General features: G+C 66.1%; 3 protein-coding genes across 4 annotated transcripts; 1 reads left to right on the top strand and 2 right to left on the bottom strand.

The window, feature by feature from the left end:
* Positions 1 to 303: 303 nt before the first annotated feature.
* ANAPC2 (anaphase promoting complex subunit 2) lies at positions 304 to 12,512 on the bottom strand. Its single transcript, XM_007103658.3, has 13 exons — positions 12,359 to 12,512; positions 11,446 to 12,068; positions 10,353 to 10,485; positions 9,213 to 9,387; positions 8,923 to 9,042; positions 8,501 to 8,618; positions 7,632 to 7,813; positions 7,139 to 7,280; positions 6,699 to 6,774; positions 6,412 to 6,615; positions 2,811 to 2,940; positions 2,318 to 2,553; positions 304 to 2,227 (listed from the first exon to the last, which is right to left on the bottom strand). The coding sequence occupies exons 1-13, from the start codon at positions 12,467 to 12,469 to the stop codon at positions 2,015 to 2,017; spliced, it is 2,463 nt and encodes an 820-aa protein (XP_007103720.1). The 5' UTR covers positions 12,470 to 12,512; the 3' UTR covers positions 304 to 2,014.
* A 75-nt stretch (positions 12,513 to 12,587) lies between these two features.
* SSNA1 (SS nuclear autoantigen 1) lies at positions 12,588 to 14,258 on the top strand. Its single transcript, XM_024126446.2, has 3 exons — positions 12,588 to 12,695; positions 13,171 to 13,370; positions 13,709 to 14,258. The coding sequence occupies exons 1-3, from the start codon at positions 12,644 to 12,646 to the stop codon at positions 13,814 to 13,816; spliced, it is 360 nt and encodes a 119-aa protein (XP_023982214.1). The 5' UTR covers positions 12,588 to 12,643; the 3' UTR covers positions 13,817 to 14,258.
* Positions 14,259 to 15,551: 1,293 nt separating this feature from the next.
* On the bottom strand, positions 15,552 to 23,905 carry TPRN (taperin). Of its 2 annotated transcripts, XM_007103650.4 has the most exons (4): positions 22,049 to 23,905; positions 16,308 to 16,590; positions 16,105 to 16,211; positions 15,552 to 15,988 (listed from the first exon to the last, which is right to left on the bottom strand). In XM_007103650.4, exons 1-4 carry the CDS (start codon positions 23,870 to 23,872, stop codon positions 15,926 to 15,928), a joined length of 2,277 nt encoding a protein of 758 aa, XP_007103712.2. In that variant the 5' UTR covers positions 23,873 to 23,905; the 3' UTR covers positions 15,552 to 15,925. The 2 variants fall into 2 exon arrangements, with proteins under 2 accessions (XP_007103712.2, XP_054945613.1); XM_055089638.1 differs by lacking the exons at positions 15,552 to 15,988; positions 16,105 to 16,211 and having other exon boundaries at positions 16,522 to 16,653.
* Positions 23,906 to 23,987: the final 82 nt, after the last annotated feature.

The raw sequence follows: 23,987 nt of genomic DNA, 5'->3' as shown, positions 1-23,987 counted from the left end.
ACCCCTGGTCACTGGGGACCTCCCTGACCCTCACACAGGTGCCTCCTCCCGGTGGCAGCTCCTGGCACACCTCTACACCTGCTGGGTGCTCCTATGACCTGAGACGCTGGGTTTTACCACACTTATCCACAAACCGAGTCCAAAGGGACTCAGAGCAGGTGTGTCCAGGCCCAGCAGCTGGCACTGCCACCCTGCCAGGCCGGTCCAGCAGGTCTGCATCCTGGTTAGGATGACGAAGGCATGCCCAGCCCAGTGCCAGGCAGGAAGTCCCCCTTCTTTTTTTCCTTTAAGTGTCTTTATTACTTTTTATTTATTTTGGGCTGCGTTGGGTCGTCACCGCTGCGTGCAGGCTTTCTCTAGTTCCGGTGAGCCGGGGCCACTCTTCGTCGCGGTGCGGGGCCTTCTCATTGCGGCGGCTTCTCCCGTTGCGTAGCACAGGCTCCAGGCGCGAGGGCCTCAGCAGTTGTGGCTCGCGGGCTCTAGAGCGCAGGCTCAGTAGTTGTGGCGCACGGGCTTAGTTGCTCCGTGGCATGTGGGATCCTCCCGGACCAGGGCTCGAACCCGTGTCCCCTGCATTGGCAGGCGGATTCCTAACCACTGCGCCACCAGGGAAGTCCCAAGCCCCTCTTGTGACCACAGTGCAGCCCGCCTTGGAGGGGCCAAGCAGGTGGAGCCCAAGGGGGGGACCCACTGGCCTGTCAAGAGTCCTCAAACTGCTTAAGGCTATGCAGCTAATCTCTCCAAAGCCCGCAGCAAACACCACCCTGTGGAGCAAGAAGGAAACACCCTAGAGGGAGTTCCCTGGCGGTCCAGGGTTAGGATTGCGGGCTTTCACTACTGGGGCCTGGGTTCAATCCCTGGGTGGGGAACTGAGATCCCAAAAACTGCACAGCACAGGCAAGAAACAACAAAAAAGAAAAGCCCCCGAGCAGAACAGGCCACAGAGAGGAGTGGGGGCACTGGGGCACAGACTGGTGGGGAGCTGCAGCGTGCATGGCTCCAGGCCTGGGAATGCACCGCGGGGAAGAGCAGGGCAGTGGAGACGTTCGTTCCAAAGGGGCTTTGTTGCCCGTGGGGACAGCGCCACCAGGCTCGAGCAGTTCCCGCTGGACAAGTGAAGGTCTGGGCCACAGAGGCTGCGGCACCGAGCACAGCTCTGAAGGCCTCGGACCTGGCAGAGCTAACGGCCTCCCCGCCTCCCGGGACCTGGGAGCAAGGGCAGTGTGGGGACCCCAGTGCCGGCGTTGGACAGGACCCTGTGCTCCGGACACAACAGCCCTGTGCTGCAGCTCTGGGGATGGCTGGATTCACGGGCCGGTGTCTTGTGCTAGGAACATCGCGGCCCCCAGGCGCTCCTGACCACACGCCTTTCTGAAAGCACTTCCTTGGAAGCCCCCGGCACTGCAGCTGCCCAAGCCTAGGCGTATCCCAGGCAGCACGTCATGCTGGAGACGCGAGAAATTCTTGGCTTCAGAGGGGCTGCCTGGCCACCAGCCCACCTCACGCATTCTGATGGAGCTCCGCCACCGCCCCCCTCCACCGGGCCCCAGCAGCAGCCCTGGGGCTCTCTGCCCAGCACTTGGGCGCCAGACCCTCATGCCAGGCAGAGAGAGGGGGACTCGAGGGCTTCTTTCAAAGGCCAGGGGTGAGGCTGGAGCTGGAGGTCCCTCAGGAGGGCGGCCCAGGAGGGCCCGCCTCCCAGACAGCCCACCCCCGGTGAGCTCCTGCCCAAGCCACGAGGGTGACGGGGGCCTCTGTCAGCCACGGTGGCCCAGAGACACCACGTGCCAGGACTCCCGGCCTAGAGCCCGAACACAGGCGTGCAGCTCCCCACCGACTCCTGGGCGCCGGGCTCTGCCGGGCTCTGTTGGAGGCTGGCCTGGAGGGAGAACCTGAGCGCGTGTCCACGAAGCCCACAGAGCCAGCAGGACAGGGAGGGAGGGAGAACCGTCCGCTTTACTCGCATCCGGGGGGCTGGGCGGGGTGTGGGCCGGGGGCGGGGCCTGGCGACGGCTCAGCCGCAGCTCTTGGGCAGGCGGTAGACGCCAGCGGAGTAGACGAGCTGCTGGTCGCGCACCTTCCTCTGCAGGAAGCCCTGGAGCTCCTGCAGGTCGATCTCGGCCAGCGCGGGGCCGGTGACCACGAACATGCGCAGCATGCTGTAGATGCGCTCCAGCGACAGGCTCTCCAGGTTGGTCAGCATGGCCTGGATGTACGTCCAGAAGAGCTGGGGGCACAGCGGCCGGGGGGCCGGCGGTCAGGCCGCGCTCGGGCGGCCCCCTCACCCGCCCGCACCTGGCCTAGGCCCCGGGCGCACCAGCAGCTCCTCCTCCTTCTGGTCGGCCTGCGAGGCCATGCCCGAGTCGCTCTCGTCGTCGCTGTCGAGGAGCACCATGCTGTCGCGGTCCTGGGGCCGCTCCTCCTCCACCACTGAGAAGGTGCCGGCCGGCTCCTCTCGCAGCACGCCCTGCTGCAGCCACACCGACATGCGCCGCCGCAGCAGTGCCGCGGGCATCTTCACCACCCTGCTCAGCTCCTCCAGGGTCCAGCTGGCTGTTGGCAGGGCGGCCGAGCACATGGCACGCTGGGCGGGGCCGCGCCCCCTCAGCTCGTCGGCCCAGCTCGGCAGGATCGGCAGGACCCTCACGGCACAGCCAGGCCCCGGCGGGGGGACGGGGCGGGAGGGAAGGGCCTACTGCCCGCGTGGCTCTGGGCCGCCTGGGTCCCGCCCACCCTCCACCCACCCTCCAGTGGACACAGAACGTGCCCTCCCGGGGGGCGTGGCCAGAGCAGGGCAGCTGGGGGCTCACCTTGGTCCTGGAAGTACAGCAGGACCACCGCCTGCACAGGGGTCACCGCCACGGACAGGGTACGGTCAGCCAGCTCCACATCCATGGTCACCAGGCCCAAGGTGTGCTTCCAGCTGAGCGTCCGCATGGCCTGGGGAGGGCTGGGGTCAGCACAGGCCGCCCAGCGGGTCTGGCTGGACAAGGCTTTGCTACCTGGGACCGGGTGAGGAAGGGCTCCCTGACCTGCCCCCACCCTGGCGGGCAGCGACGTAACCAGCACACGGCGGGACCCCAGTCCCCTCCCCCTCAACCGGCACCCCCCAACAGCGAGGGCCCCTGTGCCTCTGAGAGAAACGTCCACGTCCTGGCCTCAAGACCTCAGAAAGTGACCTGACTTGGAAACTAGGCCTTTGCAGAGGTCGTTAGGGAAGAAGAGGTTGTGCTCGAGTACCGTGAACCCTAATCTAACTCAATCAGCGTCCTCACGGGAGGGCAGACGGTGTGCGAGGCTGGAGCGACACAGGCCCCCCTGGAGGCTAGAAGAGGCAGGAAGGACTCGCCCGCAGCCTCCAGAAGGCCCTCACCTCCATCTCACACCCTGGCCTCCAGAGCTAAGAGAAGTTCCTGTTTTAGCATCTGGTGTGCGGTACTTTGTTACAGCCACCACGGGACAGCGATACAGCCGGAGGGGAAGGTGCTGCTGTAGCAAATAACCTTTTTAGAACACGTGGACGTGGCTGTGGTGTTGGGGGATGGGGAGGACTGGGAAAGTTTTGAGCTGCATGCTCATAAAATCCTGGGTTGCCCTGGAGAGGCTATTGGTAGAAACACAGACAGGAAAGGCCATTCCAGTGAGGCCTGTTGAAGCAAGGAACACATCACCGGAGATGGGAGGAAAGGCGACCCGTCACGCGGCGGCAGAGACGTGCTCTGCTGGGTGGAAAGCAGAACTCGCGAGGGAGGAACCTGGATGTTCGGTTGAGATTTCCAAGCAAAGTACGGAAGGTGCGGCAGGCTTTCTCCTCACCGCTTGTAATGAATTGAGAGGGAAAACCGAGGAAGGACCTGGTGAGCAGAAAGGAGCCAGCAGCACTCGGTGGTTTGCACATCTTGCCGTGTGCTCTGCAGACAGAGCCCGTATGGCCCTAGAGATGACCTGTGTCAAGGTGGCACCAACCAGCAGTGCCCAGGAGCCAGGGCAGAGAGGGTCCAGTAGAGGTGTGAGAGCCCCCAGGCCCACAGACTGGATGCCGAGAACTGCATGGAGGCCAACAAGGTTCCTGAGAATTTAATAGCAGTGGAAACGATGCCAGCCTGGGTGGAAAGGGAGGGACGGCCAAAGGGAGAGCATGACTCTGAGGGCAGGGCCGTGATGCAGAGGCCTGGCCTGGCAGGGTGGGGCTGCCCCCGAGGGCAGAGAAGACTGGCGTCCAGCCAGATGGAGTGGAATTTCCTCCAGTGGATTTCAGACTTGCCTAGGGCCTGGGAACCCTCCCTTCCTTCCAGTATCTCCCTTTTGGAGGGCAGGTGTCTGCCCAAAGCCTGTCCCACCACTGGCCTTCGGAAGCAGAGAGATATTTATTCATAGGTTTACGGCTGAAGGAGAATCGTGCCCCAGCTCTCACCCTGACCTGACTTAGAGATCTGGGACTTTGAATCGGTGCCGGAATGGTTAAGACTTTGGGGACGCCGGACGTGGCTAAACGTATCTTGCACGTGAGAAGAACGTGAATTTTGGGGGCCAGAGAGTAGACTCTCACAGGTTGAACTGTGACCTCCACAAATGATGTTACAGTCCTCACCCTCAGTGCCTCAGAATGAAACCCTATTTGCCAGTCGGGTCACTACAGATGCAGCTAGTTAAGGTGAGATCACACTGGCGTGGGGGACCCTTAATCCAGTATGACTGGTGTCCCCATAAGAAGAGGGGAATTTGGACACAGAGACACCGGGAGAGGCCGTGGGGCACGATGCAGGGGTCGGAGTGACGCCTCTACAAGCCAAGCAACATCTGGAGCCCCAGCAGCTGGAAGAGGCAAGAGGACCCTCCCCTGGAGCCTTTGGAGGGAGCGCGGCCCTGCCCACACCTTGGCTTTGAACTTCTGGCTGCCAGAACTGAAACAATAAATTTCCGATGCCTCGATGGCCCCTGTCTGGGGTACTTTGTTAGGGCCGGGCCGGGGGACACTGGTCACTCTGGGCTAAGTGCTGCTCTGAGTCCTTGTTCACGCCCCCAGCTCTGAAGGGGGGACGACAGCTAACCTCTCTAAAGCTGGCGGCTGGCCAAGCTCATAAGCACGCACTCTGGCTCCAAGGCCACGACCTTTACAACCACTCCAGCCTGCAGCGGGCACACGCGAGGCCCAGCAGCAGATGGCACAGGCGCAGCCACCACCACGTGCCCAGCGCAGTCCTCGGGCCAGGAGCCCGGCTGGCGGGAGGCAAAGGCACTGTGGCCACGGGCCTGACCTCTTGGCACAGACCGGGGGCCCGCCCGGCCGCTCCAGCGCCGTCACGCCGGGTACACGGGCCTGAGACGGAGGACATGCCTGAGCCACCCCCAGGCCACGGGGGGAACTCCGGAGGAAGCCGGCGGGGCCTCTCCAGGAAAGAGAGCTGCGGCGCAGAGGCCGGCAGGGCAGCCAGAGCAGCAGGGGAGGATGCCGAGCACACGGGCGGGCCACGTGGACGTCCTTGACGGGGGTGGGGGGCAGCACCAAGGCCCCACGCAGGGGCAGGAAGGGGCCCGGCCCGGCCCCACCTGCCGCCCTCCTGGGGCTCTGTCCTGAGGGCTCCCACCTCCAGGGGTGTCCCAGGTCCCTCCAGGGCTCAGGGTCTGCACCCTGGACACCTGCGGCCCTGTCCTCTGCTTGGGTGCCTGGCGTCTCCTCCGGCCGGTGGCCTCTCAGTCCCCACACCCCACTCATCAGACTGAACACCCCAGACCCACTTCTCCACCTGTCCCCTGGAACCTGGGACAGGTGTCCCAACTCCCTCCTCTCTCCCAACACGGCTCCCCTGAACCATCACCTGGAAGAAGGGTCCTCCGTGCCACGGACCCTGGCCTGCCCACACCTCTCACCCGGACTCCCAACGCCGGGACTGGAGGGGACGAGCGATAAGCTCTGCCGATCGGCCACACCTGGCCCCCGGCCTCCTGACCAGCCCTCACACCCCGGTCTTCTTGCCAAGCCCTGCGGCCCCAGGGACCTGACAGCAGACAGCATGGTCTGGGTCCCCAAGTGCCCTGGCACTCCAGAAAGCAGCTTCCAGGAAAACAAGCCAGGGAGGGGCAGGATGGCGGAGGATCATAGAGGTCAAACACCTCAAAAGCAACCTGGAGACTCCCTGGAGACGCCCATGGAGGAGACAGAGCCCCCGACTCCCCCTGGGGCGATCACTGCAGCCCAGCCCCTGGTTCTGAGGCCAAGGGGGTGGACGGTGGAAGAGGCGGCCCAGGGGCACGCCCGCTCCCAGCGCCTTGCGGGCACAGGAGGGCGCGCAGAGAGCGTGCACAGCTGCACAGACAGGCTCCCAGGAGGGGAGGGGAGGATGCTGAGCGCAGGGCGCAGACGCGGAGGGACTCGTCCGAGGTGCCAGGGTCCCGGCGGCGCGGCCATACCTTCAGCTTCTCGTACTTCCTGCAGTAGACCTCCAGGGCCTCCCTGATGTCCTCAGGAACCTCCAGCTTCTCATCCTTGAAGGGCGGCCAGAACTCGCTGGAGAGGATGACGGCATAGACCCCGAACGGCGGCTGCTCCTCTGCGGGCCGCTTCTCGTCCTCCTCGCGGATGTTGGCATTGATGCGGCGCGAGTCCGCCATGTCCTGCGGGGGAGACGGGGCCTCCTGGAGGTCCGGGACCGGCAGGGGTAGGGGCCAGGCGGTGGCGGGCAGCCCCAGGCGCCCACCTTGAGCATAACCTCGCAGAAGTGCATCGGGGCCTCGCCGAAGCGCAGCTTCAGCAGCTCCACGTTGCGGATCTCCCTGGAAAGACGCGTCTCTGAGGGCTGGGGTGTGCCCTCGCCCCAACCGGCACCTGCAGAGCGACAGTGCCCCCCCACCCCCCCCTCCGGAGCAGGGACGCCCCCAGCCCAGGAGGAGAGGCGGGAGCCCTGTGCCCACGCCACCCCAGGAGGGCCGGAAGCCCTGGGACCTACCGCCCCAGGCTCCCTGGCTGCCCCCAGGCCCCCCCCTCCCCCGAGGAGCAGAGGCCAAGCACAGGTCAGCCCCCGCCCAGCCTCGGGGACCCAGCGCATCCCCGACGCGCACCAGGGCTGACGGAGAGCAGCCACTGCCAGTGAAGGCCACGCCTCCCTGGGGACCCGGAGCGGCACCTCACAGGCCTCACCGCTCGGGGCTGAAGCTGAACTGGTGCAGCAGGCGGTCGGCCAGCAGTGAGCGGTACTCATTGATGAAGAGGTCCTTGCTGCCGTAGATGCTGACCAGAAGGCTGATGATGTCCGAGGAGCGCCGCTTAGAGCTAGACTTCCCTGCACGGCACGGGCACCACCGGCGCCTCTCAGACACGGAGGCGGCACACATGGTGCCAGGCGGCTCCTGCCTGGCCACGCCCATGAGGTGGGGATGCCGAAAACCCACTCCTTCTCCAGCTGAAGCAGCAGAGACAGGTGGGGCAGGCGGGGCACCCTCCCACGGGTCTGGATGGGGACGCCACCCAGGCCAGGTGAAGAGCCCCGGGGAACCAGGCGGGGTTACACTCTGACCACGGATCCCCTGGAGCTCCGGAGCCCACACGGCAACAAACTGGAGACCAGAGCGCCTGCCCGACTGGACCACCCCCCGAAATCCAGAGCCTGGCAGCAGGGCCGGCAGGTGCTGACCTGGATCCGCGTCCACGGGGTCGGGGACCCAGTCCTCTGGCTCGCCGGAGTCCTCCTCGCTGTCCTGGCCCGTCTCCAGGCTTGCCGGGTCCGTCTTGGACAGCTCAACAGCCAAGTCCCCCGTCCCATCCGAGTCCCCGGTCAGCCCTGCCACGATCTGCCGCACCGTGTCCTCCCGCGTCCTGCCAGGCACGAGCCCCTCACCGCCTGTCCCGCCTGAACACGGGGCCCCACCTGACCCCTGCAGCCGGGGCCGTCAGTCACGTGCTAAAGGCCAGCCCAGGAGACTTCCTCCCCCGCCCCGCCCCCCCAAAACGAAATCATCTTCTAGGAGTAGGAGCTGCGATGACGAGACAGAGCCAAGGCCAGGCCACGCACGGCCAGGAGGCAGCAGGCCTGAGTCATGGCGGCTCCAGACGCTGCCCGGCCCCATCCCCGAGCCTCCACTGTGCCCTTAGGGGTTTCTGGGTGGCTGTGCATGGCGCCTGCTCAAACACATTCCCCGGCAGACAGCCCGAGAGGCTCTGCGCCTCGTGGTAGAAGGCCAGCAACACAAGGCCCCACCCTTCACGTCAGCCCTGGGGCCAGGCTGGCAGGAGGCAAAGCCAAGCAGGGGCACCTGTCTGTGCTGGTGTGGCCCCCCGGCCTGCACACGGGCCTGGTGACCCGGGGCTACAGGCATGAGAGCCAGCACCGGCAGAAGCAAGGAGCCCCAGCCTGAGCCGCCCAGCCCGGGAGGGGAGGTGCAGCATCCCTGGCTCCCCAAAGACCACATCCCTGTGGCTCCAGCAAGACCCACGGGGAGTGCACCTGCACGAGTGGGGCTGGGGGCTCTGAGCAGCTTCCTGGAGTCGGCCCCGGGTGCTCACCTCAGGTAGCGGCGAATGGGCTCACAGGCCACCTCCAGGACAACCATGGAGGGATCCAGCACACGCAGCGCCTTGATGGCGGAGATGTACAGGGTGATGATGTCACACGTATTCACGCCTACGGCCGGGATGGGAGAGCCCCATCACAGAAGGGCCCGGGCAACACAGGGACGCGGAGGCAGCCACCCTGGTCAGGTGACCCGCGGGTCCCGCCTCACCCCCAGGAGACCCGTGTGATCTGCATGGAGCTGTCCCCTCCCCTACCCCTGCACTCACTTGCTTTCTCCCCTTGCAAAGTGGGGTCTGTTCTAAAGGGACCACACAAAACTGCCTCTTAACCCACTCCCTCCACAGGCCCCAGGCCTGGGCTTCCAGATCCGGGCCCTGAGGGTGAATGGCAGGTGGGCGTCGCCCGGCAGCACCTGGGTGGAGGAGTCGCGTCTCCAGGGCAGCCTTGAGGGACACAAGAAGCTGCGGCCTCTGGTCGGTCCTCTCCAGGCAGTACTTGAGGTCTTCCACGGCTGGCCGGGAGTCCGGGAAGTCTGCAGGGAGAGGCTGGTCCTGGCACGTGCGCGTGTGGCGAGTACACACTGTGCGCGAAGGGCCCGGCTCTGCTCGAGACACGGTGGTCCCAGATATGCCCGCCGCCCCACCCTCAATGAGCTGAAGGGCAGGGGCATAGGAAGATGGCTCCCTGGCAGGCGGGGCCAACCTCGGATGATGCTGAAGAGCTCCTCGATGCGCAGGCTAGCGTAGATGCGATAGAAGAACCTCTGCACGTGGCAGCGCCACCGGCGCAGGGTGCTCCCAGCCTCTGGGGACGCAGGCCTGCTGGGGCCGTCCTGCAGGAACACCTTGCCCAGCCAGCCGACCACCCTCTCAATCCACTGTCGGGAGGACACAAGTGTGGGACTCGGGGCCAAGCCCAGAACAGAGACGAGGAGAAGCCACACAGCTACCCGCTCCTCTGGCTGGGCCCTGGGAGCCCCCAAGGCCACCTACTCTGAAGACCAGGAGCACATTAGAATCAGCAGGACGAGGGGCCCAAAGGAGGCCTCCCAGGGCCTCCATCAACACACACCCAGGCCCCTTCCACACACACCAGCACCCGTGCTCACCCCCAGCAACACTGGCTCTGACGCAGGGCGCTACGTCTGCGCGGACGGACACACCCCGGCGGCCCCAGGAACAACAAGACCCCCCCACGCACGACCCGCAGCCCCTGGCGGGAACACTTCTGAGCCCGTGCACGGTAACTCCACGGCTCACCCTACCACACGGACCCGGCGCGTACATGTCTTCCCACGGCCGCCCGGCCGCCAGAAAGACCACCCGGACGATGTGCCGCCTGGGGACGGCACAGCTACCCGCCAGACCTCCAGCTTCACCCCCGCCCCGCCCCGTGGCAGGGACACTTGCACGCCACCCCTCCCCCCCGCAGCCTACGTGCGTCCTCAGGAGACAGACACGCAGGAGCAGCCGGGGGGAGCAGACTGGGCCCCGTGGCTCGGTGCGGCTCCTCCTCAACTCTGTGCAGCCCGGAGCAGATCCCAGACCACGTCCCGACAGCGTGGATGCCCCCGAGGCCCCCCACTGGGGTCCCCCAGACCTTGGCATGGCCTCTAGCCACGCGGCCCTGCGCAGACCTCACTAAGCGTGTCACAGGGTCTTCCTTGCTATTACCGGGATGGGCCCAGAATGACGGGTCTCCACCCAGCACCAAGACGACTTCGATCACCAGCAACGTCCTGACGCACCCGGCTCTTCACGCTCTGGCCATTTCTAAAACCGAGGTGTCAGTTTTGCCAGAAACCTCTAGTCCACAAGGACACAGCCCGCGGGGGGTCCTCACCTTGTGGAACTCACGCAGGAAGGAGCGCTCATACTCGCCCCGGCAGCGGTCCTCCATCCTCTCCCGGGTCACTTGGTGCAGGGTGGTGGTCACAGCCTCGGCACTGACCCGCTCCAGCAGACTAAGCCTGTGTCTGGAGAAGAGCCCCGCCCATGGAGAACGCAGAGCACACGCACGCGCGCCCAACCCCACCCCGGCACGTGCCTCCCACAGCTCTCCCGTCGGGGGCACAACTGCACCAGAGGCTTCGAGGAAAAGCTGCTGTGAGGACAAGCACTGGCCAGTGACCGCCCGCCCTCCCCAGCTGGCCTCTCCGCCCAGGCCGGGACACTGGCCTTCCCCATGTGATCAGCATGTCTGGCTACTGGGGCCAAGGCTCAGCTCCCAGAATCGGCCCTGAGACAACAGCTAAATACGTCACTACCCTGCCTCACAAACACAGACGCAGCTGTCTGTGCTCCTTGGTGCAGATGCCGATCTATGAGGACAAAAGCTCCTGAGAGAACGAAGCTTCTGTGGATCAGGCCACACCCTCAGGCCAGCTAAGAGACTCTCTAACAGCTGCACCGCTGCCACTTCACTCAAAGTGACAAATTCATCATAAGTGACCACAGAGAGTGGAGAGACCACGTGACAGGACCTGGCTCTAACAACAAGATCCTTCCCTCCTCGAGAGACCAGAAGGGCAATCAGTTTGGCCAGCACGTTGGTCTAATCTCTGACTTGTTCTAGAAACGAGAAAGAGCAATCACACTTTTTGCAACCATAGGATAAACATCGTTCCTCTCCTGAGAGCCTACAAACAGCACAGCAAAATTCTGCACAGCCCAGAAAATTCAGAATCACGTGGAATCTTAACATAAGCAAAGTGTGAAACCCTGAGCTAAAGCGAGTGACAGATGCACCTGTGTCCAGAGCGAAAGGTATAAACTCACAACACACGGACCCTGGGGACCCTCTCTTTGGCTACCAGGACAGGTGGCAGAGACCCCCCAGCCAGCTCAGCAGCTCTCTGCAGGGGCCAGCTGGACCCAGAGGGGCAAGCAGGAGCCAGGAGGAACAGGGGCACGGCCACGCAGGCACAAGTACTCACAGGACTTGGCTGAGCTGGTGGAACTGCTCCAGTGCCTGGCGGCACCAGCACTGCTGCTTGTCACTGCCACATCCCGCACAGAGTGGGCTCTGCAAAAGGCGGTAGTACCGGCGGCGGGCGTATCTGCTGTCCAATTCCCCCTCCAGTTCGGGGTCGGTTCCTCCTTCTCCTTTTCTCTTACTCTGCATGTAAACTCTCAAGAAGCGCCCATAGAGGCGCTGGATCATGTCCTGAAAAGTCCTGGGAGTGGAAAAGAACAAGACGCCCCGCAACGTGGTATGAACCTTTTCCCGAAGCCCCTGAGCACCGGTGCCCATGAGCAAGCCCAGACGAGTCCATTTCTCCAGGAGCTCTAGACTGCGCAGGTAGGGATCCAGGCGGCTCTCCAGGAGCCCGAAAGCATCAAGAAGCAGCAGAAGACTCTGGGGCTCGTCTGCACAGTTCTCACGTTGGGAGACGGCAGTCCAGAACTCGAGGGATATGTTAGCCTGCAGGTCGTTCTGCAGCACCTCTGCGAACCACTCCTCCAGGACCGAGTGCAGACCGTAGCCCCTGAGAACCTCCACCGCCGCCCGGAGCTCCTCCTCCTTTGGAGGGACCGCACCGCTGGTCCGGGAGGATGCCTGGAGTACAGAAAACTGTAAGAAGAGAACTCAGCGCAGAAGTGGAGAGAGCAATGACAGATGGAGAGAGGCAGGAAAGGGACAAAGCCCAGGGGAGGCTACGGAAACCCCGCTGCCCTTCGTCGCACGGATGCAGGGCACACGCTTAGGGACAGGCTGCGGAACAAGAAAGGACTCTGGGGGAAACAAGCTGGACAGAAGCGGGCGGAGAGATCCGTAGGAACCCGAGAGTGGACGCGCAGGGTCCCGGGAACCCCGCACGGGCCCGCCGCCCTCTCCTCGGGCCTCACCAGTCCCAGAGCGGCCGGCGGCACCAGTCCGGTGCTCACGGTATTCCAGGCCACCAGCAGCTCTTGGGCAGGCCCGGGGTCTTCGTGCGCCGCCGCTTCCGCCGCCGCCATCTGCGCCCACCAGCTCCTAGAGCCGCCGGCGGGGGGCGCGGCGCGCGGCGATGACGCAAACGAGAGGCGCGCGGCGGTGACGTGCGCCGTGGACTCGCCTCTGTAGGCAGTGCGCAGGCGCGGGGCCGGATGCTGTAACGGCGGTTGGAGCGGCCGGCACCCCCGGCGGCGACCATGACCCAGCAGGGCGCGGCGCTGCAGAACTACAACAACGAGCTGGTCAAGTGTGAGCGGCCGAGCGGTGGGGCCCGCCGGGCAGGCTGGGAGGGCGTGGGGCTCGCCGGCCTGCGGTCCCGGGCAGTAGCTGGCCCGCAGCGCGCGGCCGAGCGTGTTGTACGGTCCGTGCGCGGCTTTCCGGGCCGGGGCGGCGCGGACGCCTGCGAACCTGCCCAGCGCACAGCCGCGCTGTGGCCCGCCCCGAGGGCTAGGTATCTGTGGAGTGAGCAGAGGACGATGGGCTTGAGTACGCACGGCCTCCCGGCCTCGCGCCTCGAGCCTCGCGCGGTGCTTTCTTTCACTCTGAGGCTCCTGGGACGCAGGATCTTGGCCTGGCTCGGGCGAAAGGTGACCCATCCGGCACCCGGGTCCTTCACTATCCACTAGCCTTCTCTCCTCCAGAGCAGGGGGCTCCAGAGCTGGAGGGGCGGTGCTCTCCTTCCTGCCCCGGGCCCACTGCGCCTGTCTCTCTCGGCACACCCTAGGCATCGAGGAGCTGTGTCAGAAGCGGGAAGAGTTGTGCCGGCAGATCCAGCAGGAAGAGGAGGAGAAGCAGCGGCTGCAGAATGAGGTGAGGCAGCTGACGGAGAAGCTGGCCCGAGTCAACGAGAACCTGGCTCGCAAGATAGCCTCTCGGAATGAGTTCGATCGGACCATCGCGGAGACGGAGGCAGCCTACCTCAAGGTGGGGCTCGGGGGCCCGCGTGCTGGGCCGAGCCCGTCAAGGGTTTTTGGCCCAGGAGTGCCTAGACAGGCTGTAGGCCCCCCGTGGTGACAATACGGCGCTCAGAGCGACCTGGGTCCTGTCGTTGGCACCATGCTCATCGCGTAGCGGCTTCCGGACTGAGCGGCAGAGCGCAGCAGGAGCCAGAGCCGACCTCGGCCTGGCTTCCCAGGGGTGTGAGGAAGGGGCTCTGGGCCACACTCGGAGGGGAGAATGGCCCTGGCCCGGGAGCGGGGCTGGGCCGTGGGAGCTTTCCAACAGGAGGATTGGTGCTAACCGGCTGGCGTCTCTGTTCGCAGATCCTGGAGAGCTCGCAGACTCTGCTTAGCGTCCTGAAGAGGGAAGCGGGGAACCTGACCAAGGCCGCAGCCCCCGAGCAGAGGAGCAGCGGAGGCGAGGGCAGCTGATGAGGCCGCCAGCAGAGGGCCTGCCTCCCCTGCGCCTGCGCCCCTCCACGGCTCTGCCCCCGGCAGGTGTGTCTTCAAAGCATCTTTGTTCTTCACGGCAGCAGCTTTTTCCTTTCGTTGTTTTGGGTGCCAAGAGAGGCAACTGCCAACCTTCACTGTCTCTGGGTGACAGGAAAGACCTGAGCGTAGCCCACCAGGTGGGGATCCTGGCTCTGAGCTCACACAGGCGCTGGGGAGGGCAGCTCTACTCAGGGTCCCACTGAGGCCTCCACACCAGCCTGGGGCTGTGGGGAAGACCCGCTTCTGGTTTCAGCACCTTGGGAGTCCTGTCACCCCTCCCTCGGCCCGCAGGTGCCCAGGCAAGTGCGGGAGGGGCTGGCGCCCTCCTTCACCTCAGAGCTTGCCTGGGGCCTGGGACTGTCAGTAAAGATTGTCTTTGCAAAGATCCACGTCAGCCTGCTGTGTCAGGAGTGTGGGGCTGCCGGGCCCCCCTGGAGTCAAAATACGAACCCTTGCCCAGTTGTAACACGGCTCCTCCGTGAAGGGATGGCTTTCCCTGTGACCAGCCTTGCGTTCAGAGTTAAGGGTGCCCCTAAGCATTTCATGTGACCCCCGTCACCCATCTCTCCCATCAGGGCCACTGGTCCTGGTTTCTAGCATAAGGCTTGGCCCAAGGAGACGCTCCTCCTGTGCTCAGGTCCCCTGGGAATGGCTGCACCCCAGCTCAGTGATTCCAGATTCTGCCGGACAGCAGCACCCCTGCTCCCACTCTCTGGTCACAGGCCAGTCTCCCATGCAGCCCAGGGCCCTGCCTTCCATCCCAAGTCCTCCATGGGTCCATCTGCCTTGGCCTGTCAGCCCCCGTGGGGTCCCTGCAATTGCTGTCTGTGGGGGATAGGGGGGTTGGGAAGCATGTATTGGTTGAGAAGGTCTGCAGAAACCTCGGCCCACCATTCCCAAGAAAACGCCTTCCTCCCTCCCAAGCTTGGCCAGGTGGCACTTCCCGTGGGCTTGATGCTCCAAGAGGAAAAGACTTGCGCCTGATGCCAGGACTGTGAACGGCCTGTCTCGGCACAGGCAGTCAGCCCAGCCAGGAGCCGCTCCCTAGTGGGCAGCTCTGTCCTCTGTCACCTTTCCAGATCCATCAGATCCCCTGCTGACATTACCCCAGGGGAGTGGTCTGCCTGCCCCAGCCTTCCTGCAGCCCCTGGTGGGTCAGGGAACCTTCCAATCCAAACAGGAGGCAAGATCCCCGAGGCTCTGCCCACCACCTGCCCTGCACTTTGTCCACCCCCAGGCTCTGGCCCTTCAGGGAAACCACTTCGGCCCCGACAGCTGCAGCAACCCCCCGGGCCCACAGAGAGTTCCAGATCGCAGAGAGCTTACCTGGCGTCCCACCTCCCCCCATAACTCCCGCTGAGCCGCTTCTGGGAGGCAAGGAGAGCCCCCTTGTGAGACGGGGGGTGCTCACAGGGTGGGCACGGGCAAGTCCCTCTCCCCACCAAGGGGGTGGCTGGGAGGAGGAGCAGGGCAACTAGGGCCACAGGGGTGGGGAAAGAGCCTGGGGTGCCACCCGGGACGGCCTCCCCCGGGCACAGAAACCCAAGCTGGGCCTGCATCGCACCCTGGGTGGGTGGCCGCCTCCCCACTGCCAGTGCCTCAGCGTAGCCCTGCAGACCCCAGCCCCGCTCCCCCTTTTTCCAGCCGAGGACCACGGAAGGAAGGTAGAGGCGGCCTCGTTCAGGGCTGTTTATTGAGTCCATCATCAGAGCCGGGAAAAGACCTGCCGTTCATCAGAAACGGAGTGGCTGACGTGGGGAGTGTGGGCTGGGGGGTGGTGTCAGGGTCCCGTCAGCCCCCACCCCAGACGCACCCGACAGCTGCTGGGCATGGCATACAGCGGGACACCACCCCTCCCCCACAGGCAGTGCCCCCGAGCCGGGGTCGGAGTGAATCCCGGGTGCCCCAGGCTCAGGCCTCGAGTACCAGCCTACTTGGGAGGCCCCAGGGAGGGAGAGTGGGATGTGGGAGGGCAGGCCTGGTGGGGCAGAAGGGGTGCAGCTCCCGGGCACCTGGGGCTCAGCCTTCGTCGTCCTGGTAGGGCGGGGCTCAGAAGTAGAGGGCTGGCTCGCTTCGGAAGTCTGCGAGGTCATTCTGACCGGCAGGGGTGAGCTGATGGAGGGGCACAGAGGCGGTCGATGGGGCTTGTCCGGGAGTTAGAGCCCCACCCCCCACCCCGCCGCACCCCACTCCCCTGGGCGTCCGCCCGCCTGCCCCACCCCGCTCACCATGACCTCCTTGGACGGGGGCTCCTCCGTGCTCGGAGCATGCTCCAGCGCCCGCTCCTGCCACTTGCTGAAGGCCACGGAGTGCTTCGGAGTGTAGCTGGACAGGCCTGCGGGCCGACAGGCACACGGGTGGACGTGCAGCTGCATGGTCATGTGGCCCGGGCCACCCCCTGGGCTGCCCATCCCCACAGGCGGGCACTCACCGGAGCTGCCGTCCGGCAGCCGAGGGCTCTCGGGGCCCACGCTGTTCACGAACGTGGCTCGGGGCAGGAAGAGCACGAAGGGCTTCTCCGCCGCCGTGTCTGAGCCGGACCCCTCCTCCTCCTCCTCCCCCTCCTCCTCCTCCTCCTCCTCCTCCTCCTCCTCCTCGTTCTTCGCCTCTTCCTCTCTCCCCCTCTCGGCCTCTGCCTCTTCCTCCTGCAAGGAGCTCTCGGGGGGGTACTCAAACGTAGTCTGCAGACTCTTGTCGTTGAAGGAGATCTTCATCTAGGGCAGGAGGCACGTCAGTGAGAGTGCTGTTCCCACAGCCACAGGGCTCCTCCAGCTGGACTGAGCGGGTACAATGCGGGTGTCAGACCAGAGCCCAACACTCCGCTGGCCCTTCAAAGGTTCTGAGAAGTGGGGGGCTGCCCCTCATCAGAGAAGTCCCCTCCACCTGGACCCTGCAGGCTCAGAGTGTCCAAACACCTGCAGCCCAGGCCTCACCCATCCCCTCCCCTCCCCACCCCACCCCAGGATTACCGCATCCCAAGTGACCCCCCCCCCTCCCCTCCCAAGGGCCAGACCCCAGCCAGCACCAGGAGCCCAAAGCCTCAGGGTCTCCAGAAGCCTCTAAGGCAGTTCCCAGGGTTGCAGGTCTGCCTTCTCAGGGGAGCAGGGCACCAGCCACATCTCTCAGCCAGAGGCTCCCCGGCAGGAGCAAGGTCCAGGTGAGGCTGCACTTGGGGAGCCCACATCTACGCTTCCAGCAGCCCCTCCTGTTGGCTGGTGCCTCTCTCCAGGGCTGAGTTCACGCCCCAGCTCGCCAGGCACCCGGGTGATCCTGCCCGCCCAGCTCGGCACGGACCACCACTGTTGGGAAAGGGCCCAGCACACCCAAAGCCAGGCCCCTGAGGTCCCGCATGGAAGCCGGGCGGCTGCCACGTGCCAGCCCCGGGAAAGTGGCACCAGGTGCTATCACCCACTTTGCAGACTGAGTCAGAGGTAGTCCGAGGCTGCACCGAGTGGGGGTCAGTGACCCTTTCCTCCCACTCGGACTGCCCACATGGCCCACGTCCACCCTGCCCACTCTGCAGGCTCCAGAATTTCATGCGCGGCAAATCTTCTCCTCTCCCAAAGGTCTCAGGACCCAGACTAGGCTGCCGGTTCTGAGAGGCTATGGGGACAGGCACTGGTAGGACTTGAGCACTGGGGGTCAGGATCCTCCCCCTCCGAGACCCGGGACTAGGCTCCCCACAAGAGCCGCGCGTCCCCCAAGGCCTGCTCAGCAGGGCTCGGCCGGGCCTGGCCGGGCGGTAATGAATACGAGAGCTGCCCGCCTGCAGCAGATGGGAGCAGCCCTGCTGGAGCTCGAAATATTAAACTCCAGGGCACAGGACACCGCAGCCAGCTCAAGTTCCTCCTCTTCCCGTGGAAAGAGCCAGAGGCGGGAGTCGGGCCCCCAGGCAGAGAACCTTGGGGCCTGGGGGCAGCAGGACGGGGAGGGGCCTCGCAGAAGGGCCGGGCTTGCAGCCCTGGGCAGCGGAGGGACCCCGGCCTTGGTAACGTGTGCAGGGCCGGCCAGGAGTGGGAGGCACTGCCCTGCCGAGCCAGCGTCCAGAGAGGAGCGCCACGCACTCCTCCCAACGCCCCACGGGCACACACAGCCCCGCACGCACAGCCGTGGCATCCCCGCCCGCCCCCCGAGCTCCTGGACTTGCCCGTCCCGGCACGGCCCACACAGGCACTTGCTGGGCAGGTCCCGAGCCCTGTCGCTGCTGCCCTCGCCCTGGCTGTCCGCCCAGACAAGCACTCAGGGACGCAAGCAGATGGGCAGACGACCCCCAAAGATGGATCAAACCAGGATGGAGATGTTCGAGACTGTCCCCGCGTGGGCCCCACCCGGACCTCCAGCTGCCCCCGCCCCCCGCCCCCGGAGGCCAGACAGAGCAGAGGCCTGGCACGGGGTAACCACCAGAGCCCACAGGTGCCTGCCCACTGCCCAGGGACCACTGGAGCAGGCCTGGACCCTCCTCCACTCAGCTTCCCCACTGGCAGGGGGCCTGCCCTGGACTGGGGGCTGCCCTGGACTCAGGGCATCCCACCTGGGCAGCTGTGTGGGGTGATCCTGTGGCCCCTATGGGGATGGAGTCACCTGGGCCCCCTGAGACTGGCTCCCTGAGACCTGGGGCCAGAGACCCCAGGAGGAGCCCAAGGCAGAATGGGGCTGCCAGCACAGGGGCCCAATCGTGGGCCCCGCAGCGAACGGTGCTCCTGGGTACGCAGCATTGTCCCCGATGACCCTGAGCCCTCTGGGCCCATCCCCCACCACTGGAGACAGGGAAGGGCCAGGTGCCAGGGCCCAGCGGATCAGCACGCCCTCGTTAGTCCGCATGACCAATTCTGAGCGGGGAGACCGAGGGGGCTGGGTGCAAGCAGGCCCCGAGCCGAGCCTGGCACGGCCTGGCCAGGCAGGGGCGGGGCTCACAGGCCTGGCGGCGCCCAGCTGGGGCCCGGGGCTCCGGTCACGTCCCGCCTCGCCTTCAGTCTCCAGGCTCCTCGTGAGTGCGGGTCTGCGGGTCACAGGACACCACGTGACTCATACTGCCCGGGCGGCGGGGGGCAGCCTCCAGACCCCGGGCAGACGGAACCGGCGGGGGGCACAGCCAGGGGCTGGCACTTGCACACACCTGATCACCGGGCTCAGGGACTTTGCCCGCTGCACTGTGCAGCCAGCAGGTGGGTCCTGGCTCGGCCCACTTCCTGCCCTTTGTCCCCTCACCCCACCCTGCCCGGCACGCCCAGCTCGGGTTACTGAAGGGTGTCCACCCTGCAGTCTGGGCTGGGGGCTGGGCTGGGGCCGCCCCGGCCTGGGGTTAGCACCCGCCCCACACCACGGTCCCCAGCACGCGCCATCCCCCACTCAGCCCGAACTCCGGGGGCCACACAGGGACGCCCTGAGTCAAGGGCAGCCTCCCCCCGCCCCCACCAGTGGGGAAGCTGAGTGGAGGAGGGTTCAGGCCTATTCCAGTGGTCCCCGGGGTCCAAAAAGACCACCTGCAGGGAGAGCGGATGAAAGGAGAGGCCGCGCCCGCCAGCGGAAGAGCGGGTGGAGGAGCAGGCCCCCAGGGCAGCGGCGCCTCGGATCTGAGGACCGCTCGGGTCGGGGTGAGGGTGGCTGCTACGCGGCAGGCGAGGGTGGGGGCGTGGGGACGTGGCACGCTCGGGCTGGGCAGGGGATCAGCGGGTTAGAAAGTGAGGAGGGCAAAGGGGAGGGGAAGGAGCTGCCAGACAGGCAGGAGCCCAGCCAGCTGGCACCTCACAAAGGGGAGAGGCCCACAGCGCCGACCCCCCGGGAGGCAGGTGTGCAGAGCTGCAGGCCGGCCCCACCCACTGGGACAGCCTGGGGGCAGGGGCGGGGGCGAGAGGGGGTGTGCCCGCGACGGCCTGCAGCGGTCGGCTGGGCCAGCAAGGGACAGAGAGAGAGAGCATCTGTGATTCCGCCAAGAGGTAACTAAGTGGGGACGCGTGCCGGCCGGCTGGGCGCCCACTACCCGGGCCAGGGCTGCCGCCCTCCAAGGCCAGGTGAGAGCACAGCACCCTGCACCGGAGAGGTGACAACCCGGGGGCAGGCTCCACGCCGTCAAGAGCTGCACTTCACTTGCCCCCTGGAAAAGGCACCAGGACCCCTGCCCTGGGAGGTCCCCAAGGTCCTGCAGGCCTCCAGGCCACCACATCCCTGGAACGCAGGGCGGGGGCAGCCGGACAACGATAGAAACCACAGGCTGGCTGGAGTGGGCTGGGCGAGGACAAGGCCCAGGAGCAGCAGCCAAGTGGGACGACGGGTGGATAAAGCCAGGGGTAGCCCAAGGTCATTCTGAAGGGCCGGGCAGCCCCCCATGCCTCTGTCTCACCCGACCGGCGTTCTGGCTCTTCCTCGACGGGGCAGCTAGTGCATGCCCAGGCAGAAGATCACCCCCAGCAGGTCGTGCTGCTCTGGCACGGCCCCAGCCAGGCCACTCGGCTATGCCAGGAACCATCCATCTGGACCCCCAACCCCTCAGCCTGGCACGGAGATGGGGGCCAGGCTGACCCGAGAGCCAGGCTGGGCCAGGGCCTGCTTCCCTCCCACCACTTGTTCCTGCCTCGAGAGGCCCTCAGGCCCCCACCCCTTCTCACTCCAACCAAGCCCCAAGAGACCCCCACGGCTCCGCCCCCAGCTGGGGACAGAGTGACTAGGCTCGGGCTGCAGCCAGGCTCCCAGAATAAGGGCAGCCGGGTTAGGACAGGGGCTCCAACAGCATGCCGCACTTGGCTCCCGCCCCACGAGCTCCGTGACCTCCACCGGCCTCAGTATCCTCTGTCTACAAAGCAGGGGGCTTCTGTCACCTCCACCGCCCCAGGCTAGCGTGGGAAAGGATGCCTCCCAGAGCAGCTGGGGTCAAGGGTCAGGAAGCAGGAGAAGGAGCAGACAAGGTGGAGAGGGCAAGCATGGGGGTTGGGCTGGTGACCATGGCTACTGGATGACCGCAGCACTGAGTAGAGGGTGAGGCAAGGTCAGACGAGCAGGACAGGCGGGGGTTGGGGGCGCACCAGAAGCGCTGCAGGCGACGGGTGTGTATGCCTGGCCCGGCAGATGGAGCCGCTCGAGAAGGAGAGGACGACGCAGGGAGGAAGGACAGTGCCAAGGCCAACCCCGAGGCAGGAAATCAAAGGAAGCAAAGAGAGAAGAGATGCCGCATCTAATTAGACAGTGCCAGCGGTACTGTGGGTAAGGCGGCTCCGGTGACGCAAGGCACATCACCGTCTCCCATGGCCCCAAGGAAACTGAGGCTGGGGCAGAGGTGGCCTCAGGGATGAGCCAAGACACCAGCAGGCAAAGGAGAAGCCTGCCAGACACCATCGCGGTTCCGGGAAAGGGTGCGTCCGCCCAGCGCGCCCGGAGTCATGTGGGGATGGCATTGGAATTTGCCCCAGGGCCAGACACGGGTGCTAGGTGCTAGAATGACCAGGAAGAATCTGAGGAACGTCTCCTCGTGCCCAGAGGGTTCCAGGCCACCAAGCAGCGCTGCCAGGAGAGTGAGGCTCCAAGAGGCTCCTGGCCCTGCACCTGGGTCTCTCTCCATCCTCAGTCTCTCCTCCCCAGTGAGGGGAGCGTCTTCATCGCTCCCCAGCATCACACCCCAGGCCTGCCACACACTAGGAGCTCAATAAACACTCACGCGAAGCCAAGTCCTGTTAAGCTCCAGGCCAGAATGCCTTCTGCAGAGCTGACAAAATGTATCCGACCCCACCCAAATCAAAAGTCTCCTGCCCCTTTCCACTTCCATCCTGGCACCTGCTACGTGCATAGGCCAGGACTCCAGAAGAATATGCCAGGCCACCCTTCAAAGCCAGGCTGGGGTGGAGCCAAGAGCGGGACCTACAAAGGGCCAGTCCTGCCCAGCCAATTCCAGATAGAGCCACAAGAACCAACAAGCAGACGAGGCCCTGGCTGAACTGACCCTCCCCACCAGCTTTTCAAGGTACAGAGCAAGCAAGCCGTCCCCGCAGCGCCAGGGTCATTAGAGTTCCGCTGGAACCCAGGCCAGGGATTCCCCCCCAGCTTGACCTCTCCTGGAGCTTACACAGCCACCCAGCTCCAGCTCTCCTCTGGTCCACGTAGAAGCCATCCCACACCCAGGCCAGGTGTCCTGGGAACAAGGCACATGCTATACCCACAGCTCCGTGACTTGCCACCACTGACCTTCTTTCTTGAAGAGCCGGCCTTGGTGAGACAGGACTTCTGCAGAGCCAGGTAGCCGCCAATCACCTCAATCTCATGCACAGTGGGGTAGCGCTTCTTCACTGAGGTCCCCAAGGCAGCAGGGGGCTCCGAAAGGCTGCCCGGCCCCTCTTCCTCAGCCTCCCTGGGCCTGGCCTCCCCGTTGGCCTGCAGGGCCCCTGGCTTCCTCTTGGGCACCACCGTGAAGGTGTTGCCACCTCGGTGCTGAAGCTCTGACAGGTGCCCAGGCCCGGTGGGATGCGGGTGGTACTGGGGAGGCGCACCAGCCCTGGGGCAGGGCAGTTTGGCTTCTTGGGGAACCTCGTCCTCCGAGTCCACCTCATCAATGAAGGTGACGGGCAGCCCTGGCCTCCCAGGCTCCCTGCCATTCTTGGTCAAGCCAGGAATCCCAAAGCCCTGGGCAGACTCAGCTTCAGTGGCGACCAGTGGGGACAGGGGTGGTGAGGACAGCCTCTGCCACCTAACGGTCCAGTCCACGAGGGCAGTGCCTGGCATGGGGCAGCCTCCCTCCTCGACCCCCGAGGGGCTCCTCCCACCGGCAAACACACCATCTGCTCCAGGCACCTGCTGGGCTTCACGCTCCTGGTGCTGGGAGGCCCAGCCAACTTCTCCCTCTGGAGGCCCCACGGACTGCCTCCCTTCCGCAGGAGGGGCCACGGAGGTCTTGCGCTTGGGGATGAACACGAAAGAGTTTCGAGAGTTCATGCGAAGGCTGGCCAGAGCCCGGGCCTGGAGGTCCCCGGCAGGGATCGTGTCCATGTCTGGCTTGGAAGCCGGCAGTATCTCGAAGGAGTCGTTGGCGCTGGTGGCCGCGGAGCCCCACTGGCGCTGGCTGGGAGTGGCACTGGCAGGGCTGAGCGTGGGCGATGCCGGGGGCGCGGCTGCAGTGGCACTGGGGGTTCCGGGGCTGGGGGGAGGGTGGGCGGGGGCCTCCCCCGACTCCACCTTTGGCTTCCACTCGCCCGGCCCAGGCGCGGAGCCCATGAGGCCGTTGGCAGCGCCGGCCCGGCGCTCGGGGGCCGCGGGCCCGTTGGGGAGTGGGCGAGTGCCCGCGCTGCGGCGCAGGCCCCGTGGATGGACAGTGAAGGAGTTGCTGCCGGTCTTGTGCAGGAAGTCGCTCCGCCGGGGCCCGAGGCCGGGGCCGGGGCCTGCGCCGCAGCGCTCGGGCTCGAGCTGGAAGCAGGCGGCGCGCTCGCCCACGCGCGGGACCAGGGCCGGACCCGGGGAGGGCGGCGGCACGGGGCGGCCGCGCTCCGGGCTCCCGCGGCGGCGCGGCGCGGCCGGCGGGTCGAACTTCTGGAGCAGGCGGCTAACGCGGCCGGGAGACGGCGGCGCCTCGTACACGAGCACCTCGGCGGCGCGGATGCGGGCGGCCGGGCCGGGGCCGGGGCCGGGAGCGGGAGGGAAGCCGGGCGCCGACTCGATAATGAGGATGTTGTCGGCGCGGATGGTGCGCACGCCGGGCACGCAGCGGTACAGCTCCAGCAGCTGTTGCGCGGGCCGCGCTCCCGGCGCCGCCGCGCCGGCGCCCCCGCCGCGCCGCGCCCCGTGCCGCCGCTCCGACTCGAGCCGCATGAACGGGTTCTCGCGCAGCGGGCCCAGGCTCTCGGCCAGCACCAGCGGCTCGGCAGCCGGCCCCGCGGGCTCCTCCGCGCCCGCCCCAGCGCCCGGCGCCGCGCCCCCGCCCAAGGCTGCCAGCTTGGCCCGCTTGCGCTCCAGGATCTCTCGCTTCCAGGCGGGCATCGTGGCGCGGGGCCCCGGGCCCGGCCGCCCCAGGCCTGCCATGCTGCGGAGCGGCCGCCGGAGCCAGCGCGCGCCGGGAACTGCGGCCGCCGCCCGCCGCCGGCCTTCGCGCCGCGGCCACGCCCCCCTGACCGCCTCCCATTGGGGGAGGCCTGTT

Source organism: Physeter macrocephalus, chromosome 13 (genome assembly GCF_002837175.3).
Source record: "Physeter macrocephalus isolate SW-GA chromosome 13, ASM283717v5, whole genome shotgun sequence".
Lineage (NCBI taxonomy): Eukaryota > Metazoa > Chordata > Mammalia > Artiodactyla > Physeteridae > Physeter > Physeter macrocephalus.
Note: the sequence above shows the minus strand (reverse complement) of the source record. Positions and strands in the feature narration are given on the sequence as shown.

Coding starts and splice junctions, on each gene's coding strand:
- ANAPC2 (XM_007103658.3), bottom strand. CDS start 12,469: ATGGCGGCGGCGGAAGCGGCGGCGCACGAAGACCCCGGGCCTGCCCAA. Junction 12,069..12,358: donor CGCCGGCCGCTCTGGGACTG/GTGAGGCCCGAG, acceptor TCTGTACTCCAG/GCATCCTCCCGGACCAGCGG. Junction 2,554..2,810: donor GCTGTACTTCCAGGACCAAG/GTGAGCCCCCAG, acceptor CCCTGCCAACAG/CCAGCTGGACCCTGGAGGAG.
- SSNA1 (XM_024126446.2), top strand. CDS start 12,644: ATGACCCAGCAGGGCGCGGCGCTGCAGAACTACAACAACGAGCTGGTC. Junction 12,696..13,170: donor CAACAACGAGCTGGTCAAGT/GTGAGCGGCCGA, acceptor GGCACACCCTAG/GCATCGAGGAGCTGTGTCAG. Junction 13,371..13,708: donor CGGAGGCAGCCTACCTCAAG/GTGGGGCTCGGG, acceptor CTCTGTTCGCAG/ATCCTGGAGAGCTCGCAGAC.
- TPRN (XM_007103650.4), bottom strand. CDS start 23,872: ATGGCAGGCCTGGGGCGGCCGGGCCCGGGGCCCCGCGCCACGATGCCC. Junction 16,212..16,307: donor GCTGCCGGACGGCAGCTCCG/GTGAGTGCCCGC, acceptor GTCGGCCCGCAG/GCCTGTCCAGCTACACTCCG. Junction 15,989..16,104: donor CCCCGTCCAAGGAGGTCATG/GTGAGCGGGGTG, acceptor CCCCTCCATCAG/CTCACCCCTGCCGGTCAGAA.